Source organism: Varanus komodoensis, unplaced genomic scaffold, assembly GCF_004798865.1.
Source record: "Varanus komodoensis strain SLA01 unplaced genomic scaffold, ASM479886v1 scaffold7_3, whole genome shotgun sequence".
NCBI lineage: Eukaryota > Metazoa > Chordata > Lepidosauria > Squamata > Varanidae > Varanus > Varanus komodoensis.
Window position 1 is genome coordinate 27,296,107 of NW_025336480.1, and position 27,050 is coordinate 27,323,156.

The window sequence follows — 27,050 nt, forward strand, 5'->3', positions numbered from 1 at the left end:
CATTGCCCGCAGTTCCTCATGCCTTTATCTGTCCTGCAATGCTAGGTCACTTCAAAGGAATTCCCAGGTTGGAAAAAATGCAGTGAAGGTTGGTTCTTTGAGGAAAGGATCCCAATGGCAATTGCAGGAGTAGCAAGAAGTGGAAAGATGGGTGATGTTTTGGCAGAAACGATGGTGCTGGACTCTCTAGCTAGCAGAGAGAAGGGAATGCCGCAAAGGGCTACAGAAGACAAGGGATCCTAGTATCTTGAAAAGAAGACTAGCCCCATTAAAAACAATAACAGCAACAAAAACAACAAGCCAGAACTGGTATTCAGTGAGAATGAAGGCCAACATGCTGCTTTACATCTGAAACTTGGGTTGGGTCCAGATTTAGTCATGCTTAGAGCAGACTTATTGAAATCAATAAGCCATGAATTAGTCATGACTAATTTGTCCTATTAGTTTCAATGACTAGGTTCAGTCAAGAGAATAACTCACACTCAGGGGCTTATCGTTTCAGTGTGGCTTATCACTAAACAGGAAGGCATTGTGTTGTCTGAGCCCAACGATGCTGACAAACCATGAATTGTTAACCATGTATAAACCATGAAGAGAACCCTTTGCTAGCTGTTTGGGTTATGAACTGTGAATGGTTTGCGGCTGAGAAGCCATGATATCTTACCAGAGCTGGGATGAGGCAACATGATAACCCACAGTGCAGGCACACAGTTCAGCAGCACCCCACACTCAACCCTTCAATGGAAGCTATCTGTCGTCTAGATCTAGTCAGTGGGTCTGTTCCAATCCAAGCACATTGAAGCCTGGATTCAAGGGGTCAGACCCTTGTCAAGAAACTGGCCTTGGCCCATATTTGCCTGCCTGCACTAGTGTTAACTGTTCTGCATATAACCAAAGGTGCCATAAGGAGATTTCCAGATAACTGAGTCTAAGAAGTTGAATCAACACACAGTCCAGTGCAGGGCCATAGAAGAGGCCAGACCCTGGGAACTGAGAACACAGCTCTTGCTTTAAAAAGCTATGGTGAACAACCGAGCTATGCTCTTGAGCAAAGAGTGAGAAGCAACTTGACAGAAATCCAGAAAACCAGGCTAGTAATAATCAGCAGCAAGAAGCACCGAACTTGAGACCTGTGGTGGATCTCTCCTTGGAGCTAGCTGGGCAGCGTGGGCTGAGAGTAGGCCTGGTATGGGGTTAGCCCTACTGATATACATACAAGCAGTGTCACTGTGATACCAATATTCTACACTTGCGTGCTCGTTTTCAAACACAAACACATTTCAAACAATATAGGTGGACTGCCTATATTGTTCAGTCCACCCCCTGCCATCCATCTCAACAAGACTACGGCTCATTTTTGTCCTTGCCTTAGAGTTTGATAGTGGCTGATGAAGAAAATAGATTACGTTTCCCTCTTTCAGTTTTCTTGCTGTAATCAAAGCACTCCATCAATACAAGCCCTGCTTTCCCAATGTTACAGCAGCAAAACATCAAGATCCCTCGCAATCATTAGCACACTTGAATTCTCCACAGGCACACATTCTTTTTTACTTTTATTTGGGGGGTTTACATCATTCAACACAAGCATGCTTCCAAGGAACCCAATCAGAGTTCCTATTTTAACAGGAAACATGGAGCCAGATTGCAAAATGAATTATGCTGGCTTCTGCCCTTGAGTTTTATTCAGTTTGCTTCTGAATAAAATAAATCCTCAAAAAAAGTCTCTCAGTATTCATGAAAGTGATGCACATGTTAACATTTATATCTCTCAAGATAAATCAAATACCAACTTTTCTGCTGCGTTGCTTTCCCCATGTTGGGGCTACTGATTCTTCCCATAGTAAGCAAACATTACCTTTAAATCCAAAGAAGGGTTATACGGATTTCAAAAGAGCAACACAGGCAACACCAGAGCTCCATAAGATCTGTCCAATCTATCAGTTTTAACTAACACAAGAAGCAAATGTTTGGAAAAACACACTGGACACTTTTTAGTCTGAAAAAACAGTCTTCTTTTTGTTGCTATTCAGGCTGGGTGTGCGTGCACACATATGTGGGCTCCAGCATGGAGAGCCACTGTAGTGTAGCAGATTGTTGGCATGAGTCTTCAGAGATCCAGATTCCAGTTCCCGCTCAGCCACAAAGCTCACTGGCTGAGTTTGGGCCAGTCGAGGACTCAGCCTCACTAACCCACAAGGCTGCTGTGAGCGTGAAATGAAAAAGAGAATTATGCAAGCTGCCTCAGCAAGAAAAGATGGGATAGGAACATAATTAATAGAATAAATGGATATGAATTTAAATCTAATTGCACTACTCTGATTTCCCATTTGATCAGCTTGCACTGCAGCCACACTTTGGTTCAAGAGTGCATAAGGAAAGCTCCCTTCTCTTCTGACACCATAGCATGTTGTGTATATCGCTGAACTGTGAGCTGTTAGTCACAGTGTTGCAGTTCTGATGACATCATCATCATCATCATCATCATCATCATCATCATCACAACACTGTTTTTAAATCCTGACTTTTGCTCCTGTGAGGAACCCAACATGGCTTACCCAGATCTACTTTATCCTCACAGCAATGACCCTGAGGGTGAATGACTGGCCCAAAGTCACCCAGGGAGCTTCATGGCCAAGTGGGGACTAGAACCTGGACCTCCAGAGTCCCAGGCCAGCATTCTACCACACTGCAGTGGCTCTCATTAAAAGACTTTAAAAGCATTTAGCTAACTACCATGTTTCCCCAAAAATAAGACCTAGTACTATTTTTGGTACTTGCTAAAATATAAGACCTACCCCGAAAATAAGACCCAGCTGTGTTTATTCCCAGGGCCAGTGGGGAACATAAAGAGCCTTTTTAAACTTTATTTTTAAACTTAACTTTAACTTAATGCTCTGTGTGAAGGAAACACGTTTATGCAGCTCTGCTCCCTCCGCTCCCTGCGCATGAGCCTTCCTCTACAGCGCCAATGCTTCCTCTATTCCTGTCACAGGCAGAGTGATACCAAATGTACATGAATTCCTGCTGTTGTACATGAATAAGTGTGGATTGTTGTACACATTAAAAAATAAAATAAAAAATAAGACCTACCCTGAAAAAATAAGTATGTTTTTGTGAGCCATAACTAAATAAATAAATAAATAAATAAATAAATAAATAAATAAATAAGACAGTGTCTTATTTTCAGGGAAACACGGTATTTCTGAAGTATTTCATGATGTTTATATAACAGTTCACCAGAAAAGTTGCAAGCCTGACCTACTTGGTGTCCTTGTTTTTCCCAGTACACCCATTCTTCATTCTTTAGAATGACCAACATTAAGATGCACCACCTCATTTCACTCCCATTCACAAAGTCCTATGCTGGCTTCAGGGATGACTTTAAGAATTCTTTTATTTACATTCCTGGGGATGACTGCATGTAGTTCAAAACACGCTGAGCTTTTTCCAGTCATTAAAGGATGGATTGCTCCTTGCATTTTCCGGAAAATTTCCTTGCAGCTGTTGCAATGAGTATAATTGTAAAGGAATCTTTTTAAAGGGGCTACACTAGCTGACGTATATATGCAAGCAACCTATTTTTCCTTATAGTTTCAGTTGGAATCTGTTTTTGTGCAGTAATATGTGGTTACTGTGAGTAGCTACCAGAGGTTTTGGAGACTACATATTTCATAAGAAATCACATGATGCACCAGGCCAGAGTGTTATACTCAAAGCTGTCTTTCTTCCACAGAATGGAAAGTGCTGGTAGAACTGGCTCCTCTCTCTCTCCTGAAGTCTGCTGTGCACCCCCAAAAAGGATTGGGGTCCTTCCAGAGCAGTTATGGGATATGCAGAGATATATTGGTTAGAGAAGAGCAAGGGGAAGTCTACTTAGGGTGGGTTGGTTTGGTTTGTTTTAGAAAATGCATCTTTTACAGGGTGCCTTTGTTTAATTTTTGCATGCTGTTTATCAGTATAAAATACTCATCAAGAAAATGGGTCCTTTCAAAAGACACCATCACTGAAGTACCAAAATCAAGTCAGTTTGGGGGAAACTGCTCTGCTTTATATAACTTCTATACTTTAATCTCTGGTACAAGTTAACTTCGGGATAAATCACTTCAGTGCTTTTAATCTAGCCAGGGAGGGCTGAGCAAAGAAGCTTTGTTTTTTTTTTTTAAAGTGACTTGAATGTAACAAAGGATAAAAATAGTTATTTTAATAAATTAAAGAAAAAGCTCAAGCCAAATCTCACTGTAAGGTGAAACTGGGTATTTATTAATATGTCAGAAGGCTGGTCTCTTTTAAAGGCTGGTATTTTTAGTAGGTCATGACAGCATGTGAGCCCTTCTAATTAAAAGTTAAATACATAGAGTCATGCATATCCACAACTCCACAGAGCTAAAGAATGAGGAAATGCCTGAATGCCTCACTGCTAAATTTCTGTTCCCACATGGCCAGTGGAACATGGATGGATGGATGGATAAAAACTGTAGGTTTTTCACCATCAATACACTGAAGAATACAACCAAAGGGTTTAGTCTATGATTAAATATTTGCTTCTCTAATTAGCAAAGCTGGCAACAAATGAAAACTCATAGCTAAGGCTTGTGAAAGACCTGCTGCTAAACTGAAAAGGTAGAAGGTCTCCTCTTCTATAATTCAAGGTTGGTTTCTCCTTCCGCGTTACATATAAGCTAATGCATGTGAGTTGAAATATCTGGATAAAAAGACCAGAAGCATTGCTCCTAACTGTGCTGAACCCAGACAACATATGAAACATGAACACTTTAACCTTCATATTTGCATCTTATGAGATGGAGAATAGCCAGAAAGGGAAGCAATTCTTTTGGAGGAAAAAAGCCTATGCAGAATAAACCTTTCAGAATATGTGTAGAAATTAAATGTTTTAATATCAGCATACACTTTCTGCTTTGCATATGACTTGATAAGTGCATGAGTAGTGTTGTTATTATTTCTAAAAGCCTTCCCTGTTCAAAAATGTACGACCACTGAACAGAAATAATAAAATGGATAGCACATTTAAAAATGAATGTTCACCATGGGGAATGTGCCCTACACCCAACTAACGCCACTATTTCAGCTTGTTAGCAAAATCCTCAGAGCTATATAAAGATTCTAGTTTCCATAGAAACTGTTGTGTGAAACTTTGGGATGTTAAGCATCCATGTTAATCTGAATTTCCATTTGCTAACTACATATACATGAGCATTTCCAATTTTGCTATATCAAAGGCTTAAGTCATAATCCACAGCATGTTTTGCACTTATGTGCCCACTCAAGGCCTCCATGCCACTCCAAGATGCCAAGCACTGGTTAATCCCAGACGTGGGAGCCAAAGGACTGATGGGAGGCATTGTGGCTGATGGGAAGGCATTGTGGTTGAGAGTACATGGCTAATCTCAGCCTAGCAAAGTAGTCCACCATTAGATAATAGTGACTGGGGAGGAGGAAGCTGATGGAGAGGATTGTATGATGACCCTGCCGTGCAGTCCAGCATTCTTACTAAAACCCCTAGTCACTTTTTTTAGAGCAGTGCAGTCAAGAGTGGCAGGGAGACTTTGACTGCAACAGTACCTCCTTGTGTCTTTTGTCTTTGTGACACACTTGGACTTTTCTAAAGAAGAAACCTAACAGCAAAATTTTCAGGCTGGCTTAGCACAAACACAATCGATGATGAACCAGTTTTAATGAAAGGGCAATGGGCTGTGCGTGCGTGCGTGCGTGCGTGCGTGTGTGTGTGCTAAAGTCAACCCTGAACAAAACCAGGGTGTGTGGGTGTTTTTTAAATAAACAAATTAACAAACAAACAAGCACCTAGGATATTCCTTCCAGGATTTATTTTATGGCTCATCCTTCTCTGATTCTGCTTTAGGAACATGAGAACCAGAAATCAAGTTCTGTTTCTAAAAGCAGTTGAGATTTCCACTTATCACATAATTGCAGGAGCAGAACCTTTCAGAAAATAAAATGTTATGACATTCACAGTAACCTGACATTTGGCCAACAAATATTCTTATAAGACTACTTGAAACCAATTTGCACACGCAGTCATGAATGGCATTTTAAGAAGAGGGCGAAGATCACACGTTCATAACTGTCTCCTGAAATAGGGTCCACTGTTTGATCAACTACGCTTGATAACACAGAAACAGGTCCACACTGAATATTTTACATGTAAAAGGATTCATCAGTGGCGGGGGAGGGGGTGATCTGGAAGGGAGAAAACAATATGGAGAAACAGCTTTTATAAAAAAAATTACAATACCTTGGTGGCATATTTAAACAGAATATTTAGCCATTGCAATCTTTTACTAGCACGAGAATGTGACAAGAATTAGTACTGCCAGTGCTGACTTTCCAAATTAAGTTTTCAGAATGTAAATAAACTCCTACAATTCAGCTTCTGGGAAATGAGTGCTTTTAGCCTGGCTATGCCCATCATGGCAATTATGTTTTGATTGGGCAGCTCCCCACCCCACCCAGGGTAGCTATTTTGTGAGTGCACCCTTGGCATTTTTACATAATCTGAGATGCATTTACTACCCAAAGAGATCAGAAGACAGCATCCAAAACTGCCCAAGTGCCAATTGTATCCACCATTTGCAAAATGGGGATTTAATGCTTCAGACAGGGACCAAAACAAGCTGAAACGCTCATTTCCAGAACAGAACAGGTCACACAAGAGATCTCTGCCAAACTGCCTCAAAATGAGTGCTCTGTATAATTTGAGACTAAATGTTCTGCAAGTGGTGGTTTGTGCGCAACACAACAAGCAAGAATGCAGTGCCCTCACTGGATGCTACCCCAAGCCAAGACTATGACCCATTTCTAACTGAGGTTCTCAAGCTGTGCTTCTTTCAAATATGAGTGAAGCCTCACACAATGGCATGTGCTCTGCCATAAAAATAAAAAAGCAGCCTGTTGGCCAGACCCAGTCACCTTTTCACTATGCAAGAATTTGTTTTACAATAAGAGTACCACCTGAATCCAAAGCAACACAACTCAGTCACAAATTGATCATCTCCACAAGAACGAGGCCTCTGTGCCCTGGCTTTCTGGTTTTTCTGCAGCTACCTCCTAATCCCTCTCTCTTCTTAAAAACCCTGAAGTTCCTTCTCTTCTTGGCTGCCCTCCTATTGCTTCTGGCAAAGTTCCACGTCAGTGCCCAAACTAGGACATTTACCCCCAAGTTGTTTATTCAGAAGGCAACTGGAACCAGTGGAAAGGCTATTATTGGCACTGGACTGGCTCCACAGAGAATGTGTGACAGATTTTCAGCTATATGAGAGACAGCTCAGATAATTAATATGTACTTGAATAACCCCTGGGGCCTCAAACAACCCCTGGGGCAGGGCTGCAAAAATCCAGTAATAACTGGCATCTTTAAAATTGAGCCTGGCATCCTGGTAAGTAAGGACAATGAATACTAGAACTGTTCAGATGAGGGTAGGAAGGAATGACAAATTCTATGTACTCTTAATCTCCTCTTCGTTTGCACTCACATGCATATATGCTCTCTCATACACACACCTGCATTTTTCTCCCTCACTGGGTAATTCTCTTTTTGCTGTTAGCCATGCTGGCCCTTTTTGTGTTCAAAGAAATTGCCTATTCCAAGATGCTCTTTTAGCATCTCCTGGCTCCTGAGGCTAACCCAGAGCAGGCAGATGAAAAAAAGGAATTGTGAAAAAGCAGGAAAAAAACTTGGAAATTGAAAGGAGGAGGACAGGAAGGAGAGAAATAAGAAAGAAAGGGAGCAGATGGCAAGGCAGTGAAGAATCAAACAGAAATTGGCAAAGTTCTTCATCATGAATCAATTGTTAACTAGATTTTAAATGTACTGAAATAATCTTTAGTTTTCAAAATAAGATTAAGATTCTTGAGCCTTCTCAGATTATGTTGGTATCAACTCAGCTGGTGTTAAAACAGCCACTAAAGCCATTCAACTCTTCCTTTATTTACCAGCAGTAAGCATTGTAGAAAACTCTAGGACCTAAACTAAGGTGCTAACACTGTGAGGAAGCAACTGAAACAAAACAAAGAAAGAAAGAAGGAAAGATATAGTGTACCAGCTTCTATTCTTATGGGACATCTATACTATTTTTGTCCAGTTCTTACTGATACTCAGACTGGAAAATGTCTCCATGCTGAGTAAAAGAAGGAAACACCAGTTTTTCCATCGGGGCCAGTTCAATTGTGCTTGCTGCTTTAGGTGAATCCCTAGATCCCCTCACTCATTCGACATTCAGAAGCCAATCAGACTTGCAGAAGCCTCTTATTCCAATACTAACAACATAGCAGCATCTTCCACCACACGTGTGAGCAGCACAGTTACAGCTGGGCTTGCCTCAACTACTGCTCCCATGGAGCCTTTTGGGAAGCTTTCAGGAAAAGATACTCAAGTTGCTTATGAATACTCATTTCTTTGGTTCTCAATTGGGGTTTGTCTTTATTTATTTGATTTGTACCCTACCTTTCTCTACCAAAGCTGTACTCCAGGTGGCTCACACAATAAAAACCGATTAAAGCAATGAATCATTTCAAAATCATTTTTTTAATTGTTATATTATTATGTCTGTTTTTATGTATTTTTTGTGAGCCGCCCCGAGGCTTTGTTGCAATGGGGGCGGCATAGAAATGTTTTAAATGAATGAATGAATGAATGAATGAATGAATGAATGAAAATACAATGCTTACAGAAAAGATAAACACAAAATTACAAACTAAAAACCACTCTCAGTCCAACAGACTTATTCATATGCCAAAGGCTTTCTCAAATAAAGCAGTCTGAGCATATGCTTAGGTTATATCAGATACGCAAAAGTATACAAAAAGTTGGTGAGAACAACCCCGGAATACATCTGAATAAAAACCAGACCAAAGGGGAGATTCTCTGTAGCACTTACTCGAAAAGGAGGAAATCAAGCCCAGAGAATGTTTGAGGAAAATCTCTAGAGGAGTTAGATCTACACTTACCCTGCTGGGAAGCAGCTATGCTTAGGCAGCCCTGAAGCACAAAGAGCCGCTGCACAAGAATTTTGTGGTCCTAAAGAAACTGTATTGCTTTGTGGCAAATTTTGAATGTTTGGTCCCGTAATTAAAGTATTTTCCTCCAACTGAAGTTTATCTACCAACCACTCATACTAAGTGAAATACATGTGTGATCTGCAATCTTAAGGAAACTTACTGGAATGTTACTGGAATGAGGCATGGTGCAAGGTAAATGGGCTTACAATTGGAATGTTAATTTTTAAGATGCTCTTTCAGTCTCTTTGGCCTCACTACAGACTTGTGAGGGATTGTAACACTCAAGTATTTCAGACTATGAACAATAACTGTGGGATGATCTTTTGCCTGATCAAAGTGATCCAACTGAACCCCTGTGAGCCGAGAAGCTACACAATCAAGTACATCACAACAGTCACCCCCTGTTGGCCTGGTTCTCACAGAGATGATCAAATTGATCCGCTCAGCTACATCAGACTACAGAAGGGGATCACACAATGGAACGCTCTTCCACACAGAAATATTTTCTGTGCACAGAAAGATAGCATATTGGGTGGAGTACAAGGTTAGAAGCTATGTGGAGATAATATCAGTGTATGAAGATCTGTGATTCAGTCATATGGTACTACAGGAGTTAGGGATGCTCAAAGGCTTCATTTTTATTTACTTTTTTCATTTTCAAATTGGCCTGCAGTTATTCCTCACTTTTCATACTCCATATTTTGAGATGCAGTTCTCAGCTTTTTAAAAAATGTACCAAAATGAGTAAAAAGAATGCCTATTTTGGAAGATAATGTATTCAAAATAATGTAACTTTTTGCACAGCTTTTTTAAAAAAATCAATACTGCAGAAGCAGGATGAAAAAGAACACATGTGAATGAACACGTGTGAATGAACACGTGCGAAAATGAGAGGGACCAAAATTAGATGGATTTGTCCATCCCTTGCCTCAATGAGAACTAGATGTTTTGTTCAGCAAGCTGGTAACACACCAGGGCTACTAAAACGATGGAGAAAACAAGCTGTAGTAAGCCAGGAGCATTTACAGCCACATGAGTCAAGCTTATCTTGCAGCTCAGTGAACACTAAGTAGCTTAATAAGTTTGCTGCTTTAAAAGGCTTCCCGAAAAAATGCACCATTGCACAAGAAGGTACCATTTCATTCCTGAAATAAGAAGTGCTGATTTCTTCATTGCAATACCATGCAGTATCACTGCAACATCTGGAACACGTGCATAAAGTTATTGCCTACCTTCGGAGCGCGAGCATGTTTTCCACACCGGGCATCTTTGACAAGGCTAATATCTAAGAGCTCTGATTCCTGTACCTGGCAGAGAAAAGGAAAACAAATGTTTTATGGCACTGAGTAAGTCATATAATTGAAACAGTTGCACTGCAGTTTACTTAAAAAATTACTTAAAACTCCATTCTTCTTTGAATTTGTCATAATTTTAAACAGACTTTGGACCAGCCTTCCCCAACCTGGTGCCCTCTGGGTGTTCCATAGCCAATGGTCAGGAGTTATGACCCAAGATATCTGGGGGGCATCAGGTTGGGGAAACCTGCTTTGGACCGAAAACTTTCTTACTAACTATGAGCTATGATTACTATGAATCTGCACAAAAGATGGGATAATAAGCCTACAGGATAATAAGTTTTCTAACACCCCACCCAAGGATTAGCTTCACATAAGAACGTGGATCCACTGTTTCCTCTCTGACTTGAACATCAGAAACATTAACCTTGGGCTCACAATGCCTCCATCAAAGAGGCTTAGCAAGAGAAGTCCCACAGGCTCCATCAGATCCCACTGAGGAAGAGAATCTTGGGTAGGATCTCCCCAGTAAGCCCCCCATTCCCATCCTATAGCTACCCTCAGCATTCCAGAGGACCAATATCCACCACTATAACCAGTCTAAACATCCATCACAGTTTGTGGTGATGGCCCCTCAGAGAAACCACAGTAGAACACATCAAATACCACTCCTTCAAGTTCAGAGATCTGCCATCCCTGGGGGTGCCACACCCTGAGGAGCTGCAGCTCCACAGAAAATCTAAATTACCTGTATATGAAATTATTTTTAAAAGCAACCCTCAAGCAAGGCATACCGAGCGCAGTTTTTAAATGTAACAGCACTTCGTGAAGGGAAAGTATATTCAGTCAGGGGGTCTTACACAGCTAGACAGATTTTCTCATTAGTTCTGTAATTCTCCAAAGATCAGAGATGTTTAAATATAATGTGTTCTGGTATACTGTAACAAACCAGCACTGGCAATATTTATGGAGCTGAGCATTTCCTTATGCTAATACAGACAATTAGTGCAGCTTATTTGCTTTAAATCCAAATCAGATACGCAGGAGGAACATAGTAGTCAGTGCCGAAACGCATGCAATTTGCTTGCCTGCATCTCATGAAACGGTCCCCTCTAACTAGTTGAGAAGCTCACTGCTGATATAAAAGGATGTGCACCTACTGATGTATATCCTATTCCAGGCAATCTGGTGCCTCCAAAAGTTTTGGACTGCAACTTGCATGATCCATGGCCACTAGCCACGCTGGCGAGGCCTCATAGGAGTGGCAGCCCAGAACATACACAATGATACGTGCAACTTCATAGCCTGTTAGCTGAGCCACGCTGTCAAGAACAGGATGTTTTGGAGGACTTTCATTCAAAGTCAGAGATTACTTGAGGGTTTGTTACAACAAATAATCTGATACATCCAACTTTCAGAATGACTGTAAATGGCACAAAATATGTGATTCCCCCATGGAATCTCAAGTCATGCATGGCCATCTTCAAAGTCACTGGAGAAAGATTCTTGACGCTCTTTTAAACATTAGAACATGTTACTTGGTTCCTTAAATACATTTCAGAGGAACTGCATAGAATCTGGGACTATTCAAACTCTTCCCCACAGCCTAAATAGTCACTAGACACTTTTAAAAAAATCTTCCTTTGAAAATATTTGGTTATTTTGCTTGATCAGGAGCTCCCAAAATTTGACTTGGGAGCAATTTTGAATGATTATTCTAGGGGGAAAATCAGTATATATCAAAAACAAGGAACAGCAAAACTAATTTGGGATTAGACTCAATATTTGGCTTTCATCGGATTTTAAAGAGAACAATTCACACTGTACAGAGCGTTTTCAGAGCACTGTACAGAACAATTCAGACTGTACAGTGTGGCGTAGTGGTTAAGAGCATGGGACTGGGACTCAGGCGATCTGGGTTCGAGTCCCCGCTCAGCCATGGAGCCAACTGGGTGACTTTTGGGCCAGTCACAGACTCTCAGCCCAACCTACCTCACAGGGTTTTTGTTGTGGGGATAAGATGGAGGAGGAGAATGATGTAAGCTGCCTTGAGCTCTTTGTAGAAAAAAGGCAGGATATAAAACGAAATAATAATAATAATAATAATAATAATAATAATAATAATAATAATACTTTTAATTTTAGTGAGGTTTCCCTGCAAGTCATACTGGAAATTAAGCATGATTATGCAGAAACAGTGTCTGGTTTGTTGATCCACTTATTTCAACACCAGCACATATATTCTGACACTTGATGATGTTGCTTTATATTGAACTTTCTAACAGAACACAATGGGAAAGTCCTTTTCTGCCACTGACACGCACACACAGAGGAAAACTAACCAGGCACCAGATGCTTAAAGCAAACAAGCAAAGAACCTTAAACAATTGATTATGAATTTATTGAAGGCATTTTACCACCCATTCAATTCACACTAGGGCTGCAATGTCTTCCTTTCCAGTCTGAATGACTATGCATTTGGGTTGGAAACGATGAGTTAAACATCCAAGTTGATACTGTCCCTGCAACTGAAAGCTACCCATGATTATTGTTATCAGTATTCATTTTACGTATGATTACAATTTTGCAATGTATATTTAAAATATTGATATTTTGCAAATTATCAAATTTGCAAAATATCAATATTTTAAATAGAACAACTTGATAAACAAACCAAAGAGCTGAAATGTAGAAATTACTCATTCTAAACCAGTGGTCCCCAAATTTTTTTGGGCCACCACCCCCTTTCCTCTTGGGTGACAACCCTAGAAATCCCATGCCTCTTGCTCTGTATTAGTTATATTGCTCTATAGCAAATTTTAAACAACCAATCACCACCCCCTGGATCTTTCCACTGCCCCAAGGGGGCAGTGCCACCTACTTTGAGAATCACTGTGGTAAACTGAAAGTTTGTTACCCACATATTTCTATATGCAACATGATTTCACTCTCTGTTTTTCCTTCCTGTCTCTATTTGCTGCCTTTTTATACTGATCTGGTTGCTTCTTTATTTCTTTCCCATTTTTTGTTCTATGTTTTTTGTCAGCAGTGTTGTTTTACTGTCCCTATATGTACGCTTGTAAAAGAAAATTCAAATAAAAAAAGTCAGTGAAATGATTACCCTTTATGACATATTAGCACATGACCCCCTCTTTCAACTCTACTTGCACTGGTTTTAGACACATAACACTATAAAGAGGAGCAGCAAAATTCTTTGCAAAGGCTGGTACACCAGGAGGTTTCTTTTCTTGTAGTGGAGATGAGAAATCTGATTCATGTTAAAAGAGGTAAAGCAGATCTACATCACCCTTTCAAAAAAGGCCCAAATATTTGTACTGCAGCACATGTCATGTTATATAAAGCAAGAGGTGATGAAGCACTGAATTCCAAATGCTGGTTTAAAAATAAAAGCCTCCCCGGTGCACGAGAGAACAAACAAAAAGCCAGAAAGGAACTATCATTGTTGCCTCTAAAGCTTCAGTTGCTTGGAAGATGCTTATGCCAGTCTTTGTGCCTGTACTGTTAGGGACAACATCCTATACGGATATTACAGAAACACAGTGAAGCCAGCTACTCGAATTCATCATGAAATTTTGCATGAGCTTGGAAATGGGATTGGGTAACTGGTTTTTGTTTTATGTTTTCAATATATTATAAGCCACTTGAACAGCAACCTCAGTACTTGGAGGTGGTCTCGGATAAGTGAATTATAAATCCCTTAAGTAAAAAGAAATGTAACACAATCAAGTTATTAAAATAACCAAGATAAGCTACAGACTTCCAAACCAGATTAGCCATCAAACAAAAAATGAATGTAAGTCCAGACATAATCAAGCAGGAATGATTGTGTGTACATGAGCAAATGTGTCTGTGCATGAGTGGGACAGCTGGGATTGTGTCTTGTTCCAAGATAACTAGGTAATACCATTATGAGACCCGCTTATCCTTCCTAACACAATGGATGTGTTCACACATAACAACAAGCCATGCCAGAAACTATGGCTTGTCCTTAAGTTTGAATTCAGTACCCATGTTGAAGCATGGATTTCCATGAAACCCACCAAGAAACAACAGATTGTTGTAAGCCTTCCACACTTGATAATGGCTTGTTGTTATGCGTGATGCAAGTTACAGCTTCCATGCAATTTCTACTTTTCTGCCAGCAAGTTTGGCAGCAAAAGCAGCTGTGGCTGTAGCAGATGTTCCTGTCCCCATTCTTTGCTGTCCTGTTCTGCCTAGAAACCAGTGAGGCAACTGCAGCCATGCTCTGACTGTCTGCTTCATGCCCCACGTCTTCCCTGCCAGCATGTGGCTTTCAAATACCACAAGCTACCATGGGATCTCACTGGCATTGCCCTACGCCGCCTCCAGCAGCAGTGACCAGGTGTGCTTGGTGCTCCTGCCTGGTCTCTGCCCTGTGCTGGAGCAACCCACTGAAGGGCCACCATGCTTGTGCCACTGCAGGAGTCAGCAAGCCCCTCCTGTGGAGGCTGCCCAGCACACGAGGAGCACATGTGGAAGCATCCCAAGCAGCTCAAATGTCCCACTGCCTCCTGCCCTCTGCCCCACTCCCATCTTGTCCCCCACAATCCTTGGGACTTCTCACAAGCCTCACGGTCCCTCCCCACACCTGTGGAACAAACAGTGTCCTGACAGCTTCCTGGAAAGCTTTCCCGGGCAGATGCCCACATGGATACCCTTGGGAAAGTCCTTCTGGCAGGATGCACTTTCTCTGCCCCTGTGCTGTTGCCCACCATGTGCCTGGCTGCAGGGGGCCAGCCCCTGGAAGTATGTGCATGACTTGCATGGAAACCGTGCCAATGCATGAATGTGTAGTGGGAAGTGAGACTTCCTGTAGTTTTCCTTCATTCACAGATGGAGAAAAAAAAAAATCAGTCCCACCCACTGTAGCCAATGGGAAGGAAAGAGTTAGCCATGCCCCCTTATGTATAGCTAAGTGTTTCCCGGGGACATGGTTAGTGGCCGAGAGGCTATTTTGTACACTTGCCAAGGTGGGAAGAGGGAGTCATCATGGAGGTTTCCCTCAGAGAGAGAGAGTTCCAGTATAAATTAAGATCACTCTCTTAAACAGCAACTTTCTCCAGCCAAATTAAAAGAGCTGAGGAGGCAGTCATAATGATTTGAGAAGTACTAAAGGAGTACTTGTCCACAGTCATCCACAACATCCAGTGCAAGTACTAAGATAAAACAAAATTTCATCCTTAATCTGAGGCTTCACTGAAATGTGTTTCTTTATATTCCTAACCTAGCAGGAAGCCATCTCCTGTGCTTACATTTTCCATCCTGGGGAAGGCATACAATTTAGGAAGAGCTTAAACAAGTCCATTTCCGATGAGCCATATCCATCTTCATTGTATACAAAGTGGTTCCCTTGACCTTTGTTCCTGCCCTCCCTACCTCTTTGGCAGATTGCTCTTAGTTTTAAGAAGGGAGACTACTGATACTGACAACTACTGCTGCATTCCAAAAAATCAATAAAGGCTTTAAAGTCGAATGCTATTTAACTCAACATGCTGCTTGGTGTTAAGGATCCTCATTCTGGAAAAGAAAGGAATGTCAAATACTTAAAAACAAACAAAGGAAGTCAATGAGTATTCTGAATCACTAAGGAAAACCTTTGAAGGGCCTTTTCACATATTAATTTTCAGAAGCCTTCTTCATGCCATTACAGGCATGGCAGACATCTCATGGGAGCTGGTAGTTCATCAGTTGGTACACATTTTTGCAGGTATTTCCATGATGAAGTGTGTGTGGGGAACCTATTCAGGGGTCCAAACAGCCTGATATCCAATCAACAATGGTGTCAAAAGTTTTATGTTGGTAATCATCACTGGGACTACAACTACTGAGTATAGCATTTGATGCCTCTTCACCCTCAGTTTCTACTTGCATCTTTTCCAAGGACAGGTAGCTCCCTCATGCCTCTTAAACCTTGTGTGCCTTGGCTTATCTTAAGGAAATTCTTAATCATGATACTTACCTTTTGTAACAAACTGTATTTTTGCATCCAGGGCTTGTTTATTAGGAACATACAAAGCTGCTTTATACTGAATCAAACCATTATTCTGTCTAGCCCAATACTGTCAATACTGACTGGCAGCTTTCTCCAAGTCTTCAAGCAGACTGACCTACACCCTAGAGTCCCACTCTGGTGGACAACCATATTCACTAGAAATATCTGACATTATAGCATGGAACATAAAAGGCAAGTGACAGTTATGTATAGTTTTTGTCTTTCTTGTGTATGCCTGGTGAAAGAGGCATCATTTCTTCCCTGTAGCAAGATGCACCGTTATCAGCCAACCCAGGAGGATGTTGCCGGCATGATGTTTTTGGTTCAGTTCCATTTTGATGCTGGTACCCAAGTCCAGATTTGGCTTAGGCAACAATATTAAAATGGATTGCAACTGGCTAAGCCAGTTCAGATAACATTTGGCGAAGATTAATGCTACAAGCTTTCACATTTGCAAGTGATGGAAGAGCATAATACCTAAGAGCATGAGTTGCTAAGCTCCTCTTTTGTATTTGATCTCAGCCTCTTTTCCTTTGTTCCTGCAGTACAAGGATGATGAAGATGCCAATGGAAGGTCTCACAGTGTTCTTGTAAAGATCACTGAGAAAATGCACAAGAAGCACCGTGAACACTTTTGTTAGGTGTAGCCCAGAGACCCTTCCTCATAGCCCCCAAAAGAGGCCATCCTAGCCATCCTGGATTATAGGATACATTCTTCTGAATGAGTAACTTGCTGCTTTTTAAAGAGATCTGGTTCTTCTTCAGCTTTAAATTAACTGGGATAATTTTGGATCATACTTAGCTTCAGTTCATTAAGAAAAAATCAATTTCAGGATTTCATATGACTCAGTGCACTACTGGGGAATGATCATGACTAGCCTCCTTAAGAAGTATCCTAGAAGACTGTGCGTGCATGTGCAAACTCTCTCTCTCTCTCTCTCTCTCTCTCTCTCTCTCTCTCTCTCTCTCTCTCTCAAACACACACACACACACACACACACACACAGCTAACTCAAAGATGTCCATTGCTCAAGCAAAAGTCTCCTTCATTCAAAGGTTTCTATCCCCCTACCAAACACTGCACTACAGAGTTGACTTTAAAATGAGGTTCTCAACAAAACTGGACTGGGAGCTGCTGTGAAGCTGCACTAGCTGAATGTAGAGAGATATTCTGTTTTCTATTTTATATACCAACCTGAAGAGCATTCTGCACTGAGAGACTTGAACACCGTTTCCCCCATCATGTATTCTCCTTACTTTGGGTTAACTAAAGAAGAAGAGTTTTAATACAAACCATCAAACACAAGGTGACCCCTATTAACAGCACTGATTTCCATAGTTTCCACATTTCAGATCCTGGCTTTTGTTGCAGGCTTCCAATCTTCAGCCTACAGAATTTTTAAATTCCCACTCTCCATTCTATGCCTACCATTCAGTATTCCCGCCTCCGTGTATAACACAATGCTGCCCCTTGGCTGCTTAGAGAACTATATGCTTAAGAGTTAAAATTCCATCCTGAAAGCATGCAAGATGCCATTCAAAAGAGCTCTAGTCCACAATACAATAATGCAGAGCTTTGTGTTTACAAGTTATGAGCCAGGTTCTTACACCAATTACACCAATTAATTGTCACTAGAAAAGATTGCTTCTTATTCCTTATGAATTCATGCTTCCCAAGGTTCTTCATGATGGGTCTTGCGAAGAGTTATTTGACTCAAATATCAAACAGGATCATGTGATATAAGAAAAGGGTGTGAAAGATCATTAACACCTTTGATAAAGGTGAGCAAACTTGGATATAAGTGGAACCTGTAACAAAATGTGTGTGTGCTATGGATAGGGGGTAATCCAAGTTGTCACTCTCACAGCTCGCATCACTTCTTTTACCTCTGCATCAGTTTCTGCACCTCCCATTTTCCTAGGCTAGGATTTGAAAGAATAAAGGGTGAAGCCTACACAAGTTCACATCAGAGCAAAGAGAAAGAGCCATGGCATGGAGTGAGGCATGCAACCACATCTGCACCGTTGGAGGTGATTTGTGCAAAAATATGTACTTTTGCATGCTTTGGGATTCCCCTGGGTATATAGCAACCCGCTCCCGCCTTGTCTGTTGCAAGTCCCCTTTTGCCTCCAAACACAAACACAGGGCCCCTGACTTTGCTTTCAGAGGGAATAATATGCATACCTTCATGTCAGGTATGAAACATTTTTCTGAGCTGATAAAATGATGAACAGGAGCAACAAAGTAGGAACACCAAAGTGGAAGCCTTCTGCGGACTATGATCACCTGCATCCACTGTTACAACCACAGACACACATAGCCACTTCCACATGTAGTGAAGCCTTCTACACACTCTCTTCTTACCAACATCCTTCTCCCAGCAAGCTAGAGCATGGCAGGTTGCAGAGTGTCAAAAGGCAACACTGCAGAGATGCTAACTTTACAAGGTACACAAGAACCACAGTTTCTCCAGGGTCCAACAGTTCACTTTTTGGTAATTCAAAGTGAAATGGGTCCTGATTCCAGGTGTTCAAATGGAATTAACTTTGAAAGGGTTAACAATTTGTGAAGCCTGTCTCATCAGTTGGAGAAACTGATAAACACACTGAACCACATGGGATAAACTAAGGTTAACAGTGAAAGACAATATTTGAATGTATTAAGAGCAGCTTGAAGAAGTTTTGTAGTTTTAGATGAAAGAGTACATATTCTTTAGTTTAGAGTTTCCTGATAATAGAATTATTATTATTAATAGAATTCATATACCATTTACCACATTCAATTCAGTTTTATTGCTATTAGCCTTAACTATTGCAAAAAAGTAAAAATCACCCTCAAAATACATAATTGAGACAACATTAACACAAATTAAATTTATAAACATATGTCATGGCCATTTAACAATGAAACACCTGCAGAAATTTATTTTCCTCTGCCAAAAAACCAAAAGGAAAATCTATAGATTATCATTCTGAATAAACATTGTTTGGGTTCTAATTGCAGCTGATCCAGGAATAGTTCCCTAGTAAACAACATTGTCCTCTTACTCTTAATAAATTGGGGGTAGGTGTTGAAGAAAAAAATCCACAGAAAATTCTGTATCAATGTCTGATAACATTGGAGTCTGTGGATTTTCTCTTGTTCTTTTTGCATTGCCCCTTCATCACAGTGCCACAAATGCAGAATTTTACAGCCATAGTTTAAACCAACTGTAAAATCCTTTCCAAGGCAGTTAAACACTCTCATGATTCAGATTTTTCCCAAGTTAAACTATACACAAATGACTTTGAAAACAACTATTTCAGCTCTCCACCCTTTTTCTTCCCTGCTACTACCTACTGATCAAAGTTCATCTGTTTAAATTTTAAAAATCCACCTAGGACTTATATCTAGCTGCAGTAGTCCAAACACTGATGACCAACAGCACTGAACTTTGGGAACCATTTTTACTGAAATTTCATTTTCTCTTTTACAGTGAAGGCTTACAGGCAAAGGGAAAACCATGACTCATTAGATTTGCCCGACTAAATAATATCCCAACACCTATTGCGATTAGTTATATTGTAAATTAATTCCCAAGTGAACAGGGACCTACATGTGCTATCAAGGAGGCAATTTGTAAAGCCAGCCATAGGAAATTTGACACTTTCACCATGGGTTTGGGTGACTTCCATCAAAGTAACTTCTATCAAGTTATGTGGCATTAACTTCTTTAGTAGCCAATATCCAGCTTTCTTTTATAATTCACTCTGGAGTCTCTCATTTATCCCTTCCAACAACATCTGCTTCTGGCTTGACATGATTCCATCACATTATCTGATCCCATCTTTAAGAAATACTCTATGGCACATTTCACTCTGCTAGTGCAAGCAGCCTTGGCTTTCTGGTTACAGACAAACCTGAGGCCAGTTTTGATCAGCTACTATCAATGTCATTGTTAGATCCTGATTTCCTTATATGACACAGTGTGGACTGTGAGATTGTGCTTTCCTTTAAAATGCTACTTAAGCGAGCAACAATAGTGAAGAATTATGCACAGTGACTGCTCTTGTCTCTTTTTGTTAGCCCAGTCGAGTCCAGCGGGATGTGGTTCTAAGAATACATGCTTAGGACTGTACTGCATGACTGCTGGCATCCTTCATTCTGAAGAGTTTTCACAACTTGTTGCTTAGCAAATTTGATGTATGCTTGACAAACTTTTGCTGCCAGAGGGTTGTTTTATCTCAATAAGGAAAAAATCCCTCGCAAAGCCTAAAATTCTGCTTCAAAGCACCAGCACTACCAACAACTTATCAAGAATGACACTTCCTGTCTAGCTATGATAGGAAGTGGCTGGCTATACTATGCCAAGTTCTATTTGAGATTTCTAAAGGAATTTTGAAACTTGCTTTTATTCATTTCAGGCTTTGCATCCGTTGTTCCACTTGCTTTGTTATAATCGCTGTATTGCTGCCAGACAGTGCAGTGCTTTCAAAACAAGCCAAATCTGTTGACATGCAAGAGCAAAGCAAAAGAAAAACTGTTTCGGCACTTGTGCTTCCAGGAGGTAATTGCTAAAATTCATTACTCTTCAGGATTCACCAGATATGCAGTAGAAATCTTCAAAACCAGAACATCAACACTCTTCTGGAAGAAACTTCCTACTCTAAAACCATTTTTAACTACTGCAGAACAAAGAGCATCTTATCAGCAATACCGGGAAGATGGATGGGACAAGAAGTGGGCTAGACAAATTGGAACTTGCTTGCCTCCAAATGGAACTGTAATGGAAAGAATCACAAAGAATACCAAGCAATCCATTCAACCAGCACTCCTCTTGTGCAGTCTATTTTGAAGAGTTTAAAACAAGTAAAAGACAATGAACAATATGCACAGAGCAACTGCAGTCAATGTATATCCCATTCTCGGGGATGCTCTTACAGAGTTCCCAGTTATTAATCCAACAATCTGCCAAAGCACCAGAAGGAGCTCACAATGCCTGTCCTACTCCCTGCTTTATGTTAAATGAGAATATTACACTCAAGCAACAACTGGCTATTGAGGAAGGACTGCAAGCTAAGCTGAGTGGTTGAACAGCCTTGTATCAAGTACCAGTGTATAGGGTATATTTTCCATCCTAATGCTCCCCAGATGTTTTGAACTACAAGTCCAACACTCCTTACCATGCAGCTGGGACTCATGGGAGTTGAAGTCCAAAACATCTAGTGTGCACCTGGTTGGGAAGGCTAGTGGAGGAGATTTTGACAGATTATTGCTAAAATTCTGCCCAATCTCAGCCAATATAAATCAGTACTATGCTAGGCATTGTACATAAATACAGAACGAATGCATGGCCCAATGAGAGACAAGCACTCGTTCCCACATAACGAGGGAAGGACAGCAGTGTCTTGCATTCAAGTAATACTACTGTGTTTTTGCAATTAAAACAAGAAGGTCCAGGACACAGCAAGGCATTACTAGTTATGTATCCATGGAAGAACACTAGAGCAGACACTGAAAAGGCTGCTTGTATTGCAGGGGCAGCACTGAAGTTTTAAAAAGAAATATACAACTAGTGAAACATGTGGCAGCAAGCAATACAACCAAAGTCATATTATGATAAAACAGGCTCACAAACCAGGGTTTTAGTCAAGATGATGTTTCATCACTCTTTTACAACAACAAAATAACCTCTAGTTGCAGGGGATCCTTTTGGGTTAATAATTGCTGTAAAACTCAAGACAACAGTTATTCCTTAATGGGAGCCAGTTGTTTTCTAATTAATGAAACAATCACTAGAAATTGCAAGCTGGGTTTTGCAAACTGCAGTCTCTCTCAACTATGCTTTGTGAACCAATAGATATGGATTTGGCTTCAATAGCCCTGCATGGAGTTTGCCAGTGACTTTTCTTTCTCATTAAAGCATATGACTGTAACTGTGGCATTCTTTTTATAAAGCTACAAAGTGCCAATATTGTTGAATATTAATAAAGAAGTATATTGCTTACTGCATAGTCAAATGCAAACACCTCATTAATTACTGTTTGGTTTGCTTTTTACCATCATACAGGGGATGAATTCACTTAATGTACTTAACTCATAAACTTAAATAAGTACAGAAACTGGCAAGAATATTACCAAAGAGAGATAACGTATTTGACAGATATGGATCCAAAGGAGAAAAAGTAAAAGAAATACAACACCAAAAATATTTACAACAGATTTTAAAATCTTATTATAATTTTTTTGGGGGTGGGCGGTTGGGGAAGGCAGAGAGAGAAGAAGACAATTTTGCACTTAAATTATCCTTCAGCTATAATAAAACAAATGGTGGCACCTTCCAAAACATACAGGAGATGGGAGAAGCATGAGATCTCATCATGCCCCCCTACATATTCTTGGCAGCAGTGCAGTTGCATTGAAAAATATAGATAGGACGTCGCAAAAAACAAGCACAATGACACTGAAGTAATTATAACTCATACAATCCCAATGAGTTCACAAGAGTTTCTGTTAGGATATGTCAAGTATAACAAATGAGCAAGGGACCTTACAGAGGACGTGAAAACTGCAGCAGGACTTTTGCAAACACTGGAAGCAAAATGATGGTGTAGCCAGGACAATGGTTGGGAGAAGGGGGTTTGTGGCATGCATGGATGACTGACGAGGTATCACCTCACTTGCTTCATACATTTTCAGCATAAATATCCTAACTCACAGGCTCCTTCACGGAACAGTAACAGCTATTTATCCAATACTGGAACAAAATCAGGCCACAGGACAATGTCAGGCATATGAAGCCACCACTTTTCCATCTAACCTAGTCCTGTGGCTTTCTACGGTTTGAGGCAGAAGTTCCTCCCAGCCCCGTTATCTCAAAAGCAATCCTTGGTTACTGGAAACACCCAGCATCAAACCTAGGACTTGCTACAGGTAAAGCATATGTTCGACCAAAGAGCTAAAGCTCCTCCCTGTATTGGCAATATTTTGTATAAAACTAGGGGAGGAAAATACTTAAGTGACATAATATTAAATTTAGAGGAAAGACAAGGATACCTTGCACAAAGAGGCTAGTTGGGTTCAGTGGGCTTTGAAAATATAATTTGGAATGAGAGATTACATGTTCATGGTGTTTGGTGTTGTCCAATTAATTTTCTTTTTTCTCTCTCTTTCCTTATATAACTGCACTATATATTAGAAAAATACATTGTTCACTTGCTCTCGCTGGCTCTCTCTCTTCCTCTGCACATGAGAGAGAGAGGAGACCTGTCAGTAAAGCCTGAACTACACAGTGTAAGAAGCACAGGACCAAACACCACAACACTGTCTCCCACTGCAGCAGTTTCAATGTCCCTATTGAAGTGCAGGTCACCCACTGACTGAAAGGAAATTAATCAATAAAAGGAGCCTCTGGAGGCCCTGGGATTAGGATGAGGAATCACCCAATCTTCCTCTCCACTGTGTCCCAGGTACAGATTCTTGATTACGTGAACACAAGTCTTTCCTACCTTGATGCCCTCCAGATGTTTTGTAGATAACCTGATGATCTCCATGTGTATGGGATATGCAGTCCTACAAGTGCTAGCCAGAATGACCAATGGTCAGGGATTATGGAAAGGCATCAGCCCCAGCCAGTATGGTCTAGAATGGTAGTAATTGAAATCCAAAACAGCTGAAAGGACTCAGATCTGGAGAAGGCTGTGCTAGACTGATAGAATTTTGTTTTAACTTCAATGCACCAGTGGAAGCAGGAACAAGTTTTTGGTAGCAGGTCTCACACACAGTTTAGGATTGGGTTATTTCAAGGCCAAAATTATTGATATTTCTATGCATATGTGTTCATTGTTCTCTGCATATGTACATGATCAGGATTATGTGAGGCACACCATCCCTGTTTAGACTCTTACTTTTCACATGTAATTTGGGGATATGGTCTGATCTCATGATCTCACTCCCCTGTGCACATGGCACGCACACATGTCCATATTCACCCTGAAAAGTGGTGTGAACAGAAGACAGACAGATAGGATGTGAAAAGTATGGTTTGAGTAGGACAGAGCAAAAGTTATTTTGCTTGTCATTGGTGATATCAAAGTCACTAACTGATTAATGCTTCTGATACTCCTTCAACATTACATGTGGTAAAATGTTTCTGCAGGGAAAGCCCTGCCTTCATGAAATCTGAATCCACCTTTCACCAGCAACTTCACATTTGTTCTGAAAAATAATCCCCTGGAAAGCCATATACTATATTAGAAAAACTGCCCTTGGAAGCCAAGCATCTTCTTCCAATACATCACTTCTGTCTCTCGAGTCCCTGTATTTACAGGGTTTGTGTTAGCTGCATAAAGAAGAGAGCCATAAATGTGTCCATATTAAAATGCTTGAGGGGTTGACAGTGAGAGCTTCTAAATACAGAAAAAAATTGCTTTGTAATACAAGTATCAAATTGATTTAAGTGTTTAGCTCCTCAAACCTTGTTTCCTAGGACCTTATATAGCATGAATTTGATTTCATACTGACTTTTAATGCCACTCTCTTAGCTTCAATTTAGAAAACAAACTTATGCAAATATCATTCCAGATGGCTACATCTGTGCTGGAAGAACAATTCAATAGGACATTGCATGACACCCATTCAGATGTACACTACAGATCTTCCCTTTGTGTGAAGCTTTATCACATATTTTAGCTAGCTGGTCCAGCTGAGAAAGAGTGCACAATGCAGTACAATTTATGAAGTTCTACTCCCATTTTCTGGCACCCATTCTAGGAGGAAAAAACATTTGGAGGAGGACAGGCTGCTGACGTGCACACAAGTCTTGCCATCAACCTTCATTCATTCACCAAAACATGTGCTCAGAGCCTATATCTGTTTACTGAAAGGCAGGGAGGAAAAAAGGAAAGGAATTCCTTCAGAATAAACCAGAATGTATAAACCAGTCTGACCCATTGGGTTTTCATCTTTTATTCTACCTGTTCATGCTACAGTTGGATGCCCAATCTGAGACTGTCACTCATCCCTATTCCATAGCAACAGCTTCACCTGCCAATCTTTTCCGACAAGAAATCATAGTCATGCAGTTTTGGATGTAACAGTGGTCTCCCCATTGTAAACATCTCCAAATACCCAAACCATAAATCTCATGACCCTCCCCAGTTTGAATGTGTGCACATATCATTTACACTGATTAGGGGGATCTTAGTTCAAGCATGCAAGAAATGCAAACTGTTCACTTTCAGGGACAACCAAAATAGCTGGGCATGTTGTAGTCCAATCTATTGGGAAGGACCAGTTGTAGTCCATTCTACTGAGAAGACTGCCATAGAGGATGCTCTGCCAACCATAAGAGGCATCATCTCTCCATCTATCTGGCACCTTCAGCCAGAGCTAACTTCCTTTCAAAAGAAGCATGAAATCTATATGTAACTTGTCAACTGTGAGGGCCCCTTATATACATACGAGCATATATACATACTCGTAGCATGCCAAAAAGATGTCATTGCTACATCTGATGCACCTGCAGTCAGAAGTACTGATGATCCGATTCTTTACTCACAAGAGCTGTAGCGCTCAGACCAAAATCAACAGAGCTCTCAGCTTTCCAACTCAAGGCAAGTGTGGAAATGTCCCACAGGCTTCTGCGCACATTACACCAATTGCTGAAGAGCTGGGCAGGAGTTGTTCTTGGACCCATCCCACTAGAGGGATCCTGTGGGCAGCTGGCTTGCCACCATGTGTATGGTGTGCTGGACTAGATGGCATGATCCAGCATGGCTCTTCTTGTGCTCTTATGTCCTTACAAGTAAAGCAAAGGTAGATAATCTGGTGCCCCCCAGATGTCTGGAAGAGTAATTTGCACAAGCCCTCACCAGAATGGCAAATAGTCAGGGATTATGGGAAGGCACATCCAGAGGACTCCAGGTTGCCAGCTCCTGATGTAATGGGCCTGTGTGTTATGTGATAAATTTGCACTTCTGTACAGTGCAGCTGCAGCAGAATCTCCCCCAGTTCCGGTTGCCACATCTCAGGAAATTGATAAAAGAGATAGTATTAAATAAATACATTTAGTGGTTTGAGAGCTCAGAACACTCGATGTACTCCCTCAGTAACTCTGAAAAATGGATTTGTGAAAGTATTATCCCTGCTCAAGGATGCCAAGTGGATCCATGGCTCAAGAGATACAAACCAAATCTTCCCAGCCCAGCCTCCCAGCACCTATACACACAATTCTCAGAGTTAACTGATATGGAAACTACAAATAATTCAACAAGTGCTCACTGATACATTTTATTTGTGCATCAAGAAATATTAGTGAAGGTAAAGTCCAGTTACTCAATCTCAAAGTAATTGAGATTCTGTCTTCCAAAAATTCAGCATCAATGCACAACCGCCTAATAATGGCAATTTAGCAATGCTGATCAGAAGACTTGATAATATGAAGCAACATAAGCAAGAGGATAGATTTATTCATTCGGACTTTAAACTCCTTAGGGCAGAAAAAACATTCTGTTACATGTTACTTAGTTTAGACTTTGTAGGGTATGAGGACTTGGAGTTTCTTAACTCAGTTGGGATCGCTTTCTGTTTTTAAGAGCCTGCATATGATAAGATAAAACTGTGGACAGACTGTTTATTTTGGGTCTTAACGGTGCCTGAAGTTAAACCAGTATCTGTCTGTCTGCCTGCCTGCAACAGCATTGTGGGT

General features: G+C 40.7%; 1 protein-coding gene across 3 annotated transcripts in view; it reads right to left on the reverse strand.

Annotated features, from left to right (window-relative positions):
- PLCB1 (phospholipase C beta 1) overlaps positions 1-27,050 on the reverse strand; it is a 592,180-nt gene that overhangs the window by 405,120 nt on the left and 160,010 nt on the right. For all 3 annotated transcript variants that reach the window (XM_044454160.1, XM_044454161.1, XM_044454163.1), the window contains exon 3: positions 10,266-10,340. In XM_044454160.1, the coding sequence (XP_044310095.1) occupies positions 10,266-10,340 (75 nt within the window). The remainder of the gene's footprint in view (positions 1-10,265; positions 10,341-27,050) is intronic.